Source organism: Musa acuminata, chromosome BXJ2-8 (genome assembly GCF_036884655.1).
Source record: "Musa acuminata AAA Group cultivar baxijiao chromosome BXJ2-8, Cavendish_Baxijiao_AAA, whole genome shotgun sequence".
Classification (NCBI taxonomy): Eukaryota; Viridiplantae; Streptophyta; class Magnoliopsida; order Zingiberales; family Musaceae; genus Musa; species Musa acuminata.
Window position 1 is genome coordinate 752,501 of NC_088345.1, and position 8,424 is coordinate 760,924.

Sequence of the window (8,424 nt, forward strand, 5' to 3'; positions counted from 1 at the left end):
GTAAGACGTAAACGGAGAATAGCCAAAGCTATTTCTTGGTGAAGATGATGTCATGCACCCACACCCGGGTAAAGATGATGATGATCGATTGAGGTAGAATATGGCGGCGGAGAGATACGTCTTTGCATCAAATCACGAGGTGGTTCGGTGATGTTTGGCTTTAGCATCACAGGGCATGATCCACTGTATCGTTTTGGACTATTTGTCTGAGGATGACACACTAATGTTATCTCTTCGTGATCTTGGCAATCAAATTTTTGATTCATGTAAATGATTATCTTGTGATCATTTGATCATATTTTATTTATGTTATTTATTAAAAGAGATCCCGTTAGGATTATTTTTTTCTCACACATCAATGAGACGATATATCTCATGATTTATTCTATTTTAAGTATCAAGTCTATCTTAATTTTAATTTATTAAGATTCAAGTGGAGCTTACAGATTGAATATCAATATAAATCAAAAGCATAAGATATTAAGTTGTAGATCATACTCACTATAAGCCATTTGATTACATCATTTGATTATTCTTACTCTATGTACATAAATATTTTCAATAAGCATCACTCTATTTTTCTCAACTATACAGTATTCATTCCAATATTTGATATTTGATGTGTAAGACTATATCGATAAAACATTAGTTTTAGCGTATATATTTAGATTTAACTTATCATTTTTCAGTAAAATCGTACGGATATATCCATCGTTCAAAGCGAATAATTTTGGGATTACACCAAATAGTATTTTGGAAAGAGATCCATAAAAAATGAGCCGTGATATATCATTCGTGTACCGTGTTGTGGCTAACCCATCAAGTATTTAAATCGATTGATGTTTAGTACACAAAGTGTCGTATCATTGTTGCTATGGTCACATGAAATCTGGATCATACACTTTTCATGGTTTGCATTAATCAGTACCACTAAATTAATTGTAGTAGAAATATGGTAGAACTCTTAATAATATGAACGAAAATAGAAAGCAAGAATAAGAATAATAATAATAATAATAACTATATAGTTATTGCGTTTTACAATCTCTTTCTGAGATCATAAATTGCTGGTAACAATCAGCACTTCACCAAATATCAGCAACATGCAATTATTTATGCTAATATCGGCAGCTGCATCATAAGATGGATAAATATGGATGCATGGTTATATGTAAAGCATATGAACAACCAACAGTCATCCAAGGGAACGACATGTTTTTTTCATTATTCGACTTTTCGAAGATAAAAAGAATTATATTTTGCAGGTAAATAAGTAAACACCAAACAAAACCAGGCAATAAAAAAAAAAAAGGATAAAAGAGAAAGAGGAAGGTTGTTAAAATCTTTTACTTAAATTTGATATGTGTATCTTTCTATTTTTTGTATTAATTTTAGATGTCAATTAGGATAAAGACATGAAAAAGATTTTAATGCATATTATGGGTAAATAAAAGAGCAAGGCTGTTAAAATCTTTTACTTAATTTTTATACGTTGTATGACTCTGTTTGATACTAAACTTATTGTAACTCTAGCAATAATGTCTAGAGACTAACATTCGACGCTTGCTTATCAAACACATGGATGATGAAATCACATTATCAATATAAAATTATTAATCTAAATTCAGTGACATCATCATTACGTCATATATGATCCTTTTTCTCTGAAATAAAATCTCTAATTGGTACAATGATTTAAAAAAAAAATTAAATCGACTTCACCAAATCAAACATCTCATTTTTAAGTTTCTTGATAATAGATTTTGATAGGGAATTTAGAAATAGATAATATATGTCATGTGTGATGACTTATTATATTTCGATAAGAGAAAAAAAAAAGTCAAACCAACATAATAATATTATATATATATATATATATATATATAAATTAAAATAAAAATGACTGGTACATCTTATATTCCCATTTGTGTAGGAATTCATGTCACGTAAATGTGATCAGAACATGGAAATTATGGCCAACAACAATTGAGAATATATATCAATTTTTGCATAATTAATCTTTAGATCAGCAGCCATCAGGAGGGTTGAAATCTTGAATGGACCAGAAGAAGACTGATACTGAATCAAATATAAGACAAGAGCATTAAAGGGATGGATTTCAAAGAAGATCAAAAGATCTAATTGGGATAGGATTCAAGATCAAGAATGTTGAACCATCTAATTAAATTTTCAAATGGAAAATTAGGATATAACTATGGTTATCATTTATAAAGCGAAAAAAAAAGGAATGCAATAAATATCATACTTAATATTTTAATGCAAAAAAAGGAATTCAACATCAAGAATGTTATCATTTATAGATAAATTTCGAGTTCACATCAGCAAATTAAGCTCATGGGTAAAACTGAGCTAATTATATTATTATCTCTTTATAATTATTTTTTAATATTTTAATTTATATTTAATATTTAATATTTTAATATTTTACTCTTAATAATTAAAGGATCTTAATATCGTATAAAGATCGAAATATTAAAGAAACTAATTATAAGAGATAATCTATAATTAATTTGATAAAAATATAGGATACGATATTATCCTAAATATGACATCCTAGTAACACCTGATATCTTAATAATATATAATCGAGACCTCATCAACTTAACAAAGAGTTAGTAATGATCGACACCTCAACGATATGTGATCAAGATGAACATAAATATTAAATAATTAAAAGATATTTACACTATATTAAATTTTGAACGAAGAAAATAATTATCAATATTAAATAATCGAGTATTTCAATACTCGAAAACCAAAGAAACGATTTGTTTGTCATTCTCCAGTAAAAGTAAAAGTGAGTTGCCAAGAAAACTAATAATTAATTATTTATTTATTTAAATCCTCTTAATAATTTCATTTGAGGAGGGGTGGGTCAACTTTTGGCTGTGCGAATCATGTGAGGTTTAGTAGGGAATGATTCCATCGACTTGGGTTCGACAGACCCCATTTCATCCTGCCTCCTCAGGCCGCCACCTCTGCAAGAATCGGCGCACTTAGAACCATATGTAGAGAAACGTGGCTTCCACCCTACCAAGCATATCCATTAACCCCCTTCCCATAGTCGAATTATTCTTATTTTATTTGGTAGACGACCCCCTCGAATGCACCAATTATATATACCCGAGGTAGTCCATCTCTCCGACTCCTCCGCTCTTTGCGTTGGTGTTAGGATTCGTGCTTCTGATCCGATCCGGAGATGCGTGGCGGCGACCAGCAATCACGGCTCGTCTACGAACTCTGTGCCCTCCTCCTCGCCGCCCTCCACTCCTCTCCCCATGACGCCCCTGCCACCCTCTACCCGCCCGGGCCGGTGTCGCCAGCGGGGTTCGCGTCGTTCCTCCTCGGGGCGTCGCTGGCGATGATGCTGGGCGGGTCCCTGACGTTCTTGATCGGGTTCCTGCTGATGCCCTGGGTGATCGGCCTCTTGATGCTGTTGTATGTCGTCGAGATCGTCTCCAGTTTGTCCGGCTTGGGCAGGGCGATCGTCTGCCCGGATGCCCCCCTCATGGATCAAGGAAGTGTCAGGTATATATCGATTTCTTTCTATTCTTTTTCACATCTTTCTTTGTTTCTACGATTGACTGTGGCATCTCTTCTCATTTGCGTCTGTTATGCCCTATTTGTTTGTCTCCGTTTTACTGTTTATAAGCTGCGTCTTGAATTGGAAGTGTTCTGACCTTTGGTTGGATTGTTCCATAATATGTTCACTGAGGGTCTAAAATCCTCTTTTCGTATATGGATAGTGTTAGTGTCAATTTTGTTCGTCAACTGGAGATGATGAAATTTATCCAATCTGTATTTTTGAATATAGTCGTATGAATCGGGAAGAGTTCCGCTTTAAGATAAGGAATGATTTGAGTTCCATCACTTGAGGCGTTAGGATAAGGAGTTCCACTTTTAAGTCGTTAGGTGACTTGATCGGAGGTCAGTCATTTTGAGTTTGAAAAGGGTTCAGTCGTCTGATCTCCGCTCTAAGTCCCACAAAACTTGTGGTAAGGGCATGTCCAATAATACCCTTCTAAGTCAATTCGTGGGGTCAAAAATACCAAGGAGAGTTCCAGAGTTTAGAACATGGAATGTGTATTTGTCATCGATTATAGAGTATTAAGTGTTTTAATGCGTATGTCATGCTGATATGGCACACCAGGATTTACTAGCTAATCGGATTCTACGTGTCGAATTCAGATTGATTGTGAAAAACTGACATATCATTTAGCGCTCCCATTGCATTTCTGGGTATGAGTTTATTTGTGCCGGAGTACAATATTTATCTCGGGATCCTGATTGTTATTGCTTGCATAAAAAATGGTTAAGAGGTGTCTCAAATGCTTTTGTCATGGGCAGATCCATCGTGCTCAAGAGATGCTAGTGCATCGATCACATTGAATGTATATGTATGTTCTAAGGGGACACATTGCACATTGTAGTTGCCTTTTTTAGTTATAGTGAGTGCATTGGGCACTTTGGATTCTTTTGTTTAAGATGGACACATTAGGTGCAAGGAAGTACTTTGCCCGATTATGACACATTGAGGTGCTCCAAATTCCTTTGTTCGAGATGGCCAAATTGGATCAATTTTGTCATCTCGAGTGGATGACTATACTATGGAATTCTGCAAATCATATTGGAAGATATTGGGGATAGTTTCTATAGTGCTTTCACCATTTTTCATGAATATGTGATGTTGCTTGATGATTGGGTTAAAACTTTATTGATCTTTATGAATATATCAATGATTTTAGACTCATATCTTTGTGCAATGTGAATTAGAGAATCTTGACCATACCATCGCCCAAGGATCTAAAAGAATCCCAAATTTCCTCTTTGGTAAAGGGATGTTGCTTTGATGACCAAAATTGATACTAGCAAATGGAAAGAAACTTTTGATGGGTGAAGAGGAGGGTTTTGATCTCTTAGGCCTCAAATGTGATTTTTTTTTTCCTGTTAAAGTTGTATAGCATTTTCCTTTTGATAGTGAAGAAATCTTGTAGGAGGTATTTGCATCTTGTTTTTTCACTGGTGGTCTTCTACTAGCTATTCAAGAGCATTGAAGTCCCTGCGTAGAGCATGCATCTCCGGATACCATTTAGACGTAACTCTATCTGCAACCTTCTTGAGTAGGGGGATAATCTTAACTGGATTGAAGGCAAAAGAAGAGGACAAATGTCAATAGTAATTGAGCTGGCTATAACGTGTCATTTTATTTTCATGCTTTTATATGATCGCAATTTGATCTTTAAAACTGTTCTTTATGGCATCAAGATATTTTTAATGAAGAACTCTGATATAAGAGATTTTAGAAAAAAATAATGTGATTTTGTTCATAAAGGTGGTTATAACTCCCATAGGTATAGCATTAAACAAATTATATAATACTGAGATAATATAATGAAATAATAATTTCAATATTCCAATTATTAAGTATACTATAATGATGTCCACAATGATATGAAAAAAAATGTAGGAATGGGAGCATCATGACATTCAATGAATTAGTTGGTACTAAAAATGTCAAATATTGTAATGAAATTTCCATTGGTGAAAAGAATTTGCTACTTGAATCACAGAAGATGTTTTTTGACCAATAACTACGTGAACACATATTATATCTCATTGTGCATTGGAACCCATGGCTGTGGACTTGAATCCATTTGTATGAAACATATTCTTTACCAAATGAAACCCTCGAGCATATGAAAAAACTGGAGAAATGCTTTCGTTGTTGCCGAATAAGAAATCGTTGTGCTTTAATTATCTCAATATTTGATCAGATTTAAGTATTTGATGGTTTTATAAATTTTAAATAGTTCTTAAACCTTCTGTTTTCACAGTAAGTTTTTAAGATTACAAGGGATGAAACCAATTCCTGATTCTTCCTCTAGCGAATGCAATAGCAAGTTATAAATGTACAGATTTGTGTTGGATCAGCACAGCATAAATAGGAAATTGATGGAATTTAATAGTTTTGAAATTTTATTATGAGTTAGCATCTAAAGCTTGTGATTCTAGGGTACACTTGCAAGAACCAAGGACTTGTAAGATGGCTGAAATATTTACAAATTGAACACAAGTAATAGGATCAGACTTCATGTTGTCTGGTATCAGGTGGACTAGGTAAATCAAGTCAAAATCTTGATAAAGCGGTTAATTCTGTCTTATTTTTAAAATTCATTGATGCAAGAAAATCCTTATCTCATAGGACAAAACCCCATGAATGACCCCACTGAAGAGAGAGCGCATCTACATATATCCACAATCTGAGGCAAAAGAAGTAAAATATTCAAGCCGAGTAAATCTGGAAGAGATGAATAATTATGCTTACAGCATGAGCGAAGCATCTTGCAAAGAAATAGACCCACAGCCTGGGTTAAATATTGACAAATCCCTACGAAGGTAAATTTGGATCATCACAAAAGCAAGAGGAAACATTAAAAGGATTTATTGAGTAAAAGGATGCAAATGGTCACATTTCATTTGGTTTGACTTATGTGACAATGCTAATTACAGGAATCAGACATCATGAAATGTGATTGGCTGATCACCTTTTTGGTATCAGTAATTTATGCTTGATAGACAGTCAAGGCTGTTACTAAGTGATAATATTTAGTTGACTACAAGTGACACTGTGATGATTGCATCAGTGATGGTATATGGATTATGTAATTGATAATTCTGTGATTGGAGCTCTTTTCTGGGTACTATTTACTTGCTAGATTGTTGTAAGTGTCATCTTGGAGTACCTAATAAGAACCCAAAGTAACTGTGTGACTTGGTTAAGAGACTTGGTTCTGTAGTACATTGAGTTCCCAAACAGCATTGTTGGTTACGCCTGAAGCAGTGCAACTGAATAACTTGAAAATGTATCAACTGATAAATGAATTAACATATGCTTGATTTAAGTTTGTGAAAAAAATTGCAAATGCAACATGTTCTATATTTCAATTATGTGACAGCTAAGAATAAATATAATAGACTGATCGGAAGGCTTTTATGTTTGTAGTCCAAGGTTGTGTGCTACTATGATGGAGTTAAGGCTCCTAAAGCAGATAGCATCTAATTTTTGTGACTGAATCTAAATGATTTAGTTTGACAGTGTTTTTACTACATGTGCTGCAATCAGTCTGAATTTACTGCTTCTGCCATATTCTGAAAATTAAGATAGAATAGTTTCTTTATAGAACTGTTGTGTTCTATAATCATCTGCACAGTTGTGTTGTTTGTTGAACTGCAAGTGGTACTTCAGGAGGATAAATGAGTTCAACCATACATGTCTGTGGCTTCAGATTTAAATTGTGAATATTTAATGGCAGCACTAATATCAGGCCATCATACTGTTGTACCACCACGTCTTGGAGGAGAAAAGAACAATTTGTGCAGATATTATAAAAATGATAGACATCGACATGGAGTAAATGATTGCACTTTGCATTAATCAAGTGGTGTTTAGAATTGCCTAGGAGTTGAGGCATAGATCACACTTCAGAAAACAGTCATTAAAGAAAAGGTCGGTGATGATTTATCGGTACAACTTTTTTGACTTCATGGTTACTAATGCTTTGGCCTTTCATACGGGAAGGCTTGCGATTTCTTAGCCTGATCAGGGAAAGAGTTCTGCGTTCTTGTACTTTATTTATTTATCAATAATTTTCTCATTCATCTGATCTTCCTGATGATTTGGAATCATAATACAAGTAAAAGGATTATCAAAATGAAAATAATCAAAATTTCTTTTTGATCGAAAGGCTTTTTATTCAATAAAATAAGCATAGCTTGCACAAATGTCCTCTCGGCATGCATTTGTTTTCACATGTTGGCATTATTTGACTGCTGTGGCATTATTGTTTTTGGAATTCCCTAATTGTAATATATTTATAACAGGCTTTTTTTCTTTCTTGGGCAGATCAACTATTTTCGAAGCTGCCAATTGATTAGATTTAAAACGGCAACTGATTGTAGAATAGCCTCTCTTAGTTCCTGCTAGTTATTGCTGGGCAAGCATGGATGTGATCTGTACAAATCGAAACCAGTCATAGTATCTGCTCTGCCTGGGCTGATATATTTGTCCTTGTGTTCTCTTAAGTACCATGTAACTGCTATTGCTCCTTTGCTATTTTTTTTTTTGTTTTTTGGAAAACCACTTCTGCACTAGTTGGTATGTAAAAAGTTGCACTTTTTTTTTTTTTTCTTTTTTTGGAAAGGAAATCTATTAAAGCTTAGGCAGGGGCAACAAAACCAAACAGGTCAGTCAAACTTTCTACCCTTGGGTTCATCACAAATTAGTCAACCTATTATGTGCATCTTGGTTCGAACTATAATGCACATGAACAAAAAGGTTTTTGGGTACTTGAATAGTCAGTCTTCTTACAAAAATTGATTCATTCCATATCCTTGATGATATAC

At 34.0% G+C, this 8,424-nt stretch overlaps 1 protein-coding gene across 2 annotated transcripts; it reads left to right on the forward strand.

The window, feature by feature from the left end:
• Positions 1–3,152: 3,152 nt before the first annotated feature.
• Positions 3,153–8,208, forward strand: LOC135618507 (uncharacterized). Of its 2 annotated transcripts, none has more exons than XM_065119398.1 (2): positions 3,153–3,549; positions 6,224–6,722. In XM_065119398.1, the coding sequence occupies exons 1-2, from the start codon at positions 3,221–3,223 to the stop codon at positions 6,240–6,242; spliced, it is 348 nt and encodes a 115-aa protein (XP_064975470.1). In that variant the 5' UTR covers positions 3,153–3,220; the 3' UTR covers positions 6,243–6,722. The 2 variants fall into 2 exon arrangements, with proteins under 2 accessions (XP_064975470.1, XP_064975469.1); XM_065119397.1 differs by lacking the exon at positions 6,224–6,722 and adding an exon at positions 7,925–8,208 and having other exon boundaries at positions 3,158–3,549.
• Positions 8,209–8,424: the final 216 nt, after the last annotated feature.

Coding starts and splice junctions, on each gene's coding strand:
- LOC135618507 (XM_065119397.1), top strand. CDS start 3,221: ATGCGTGGCGGCGACCAGCAATCACGGCTCGTCTACGAACTCTGTGCC. Junction 3,550..7,924: donor ATGGATCAAGGAAGTGTCAG/GTATATATCGAT, acceptor TTTCTTGGGCAG/ATCAACTATTTTCGAAGCTG.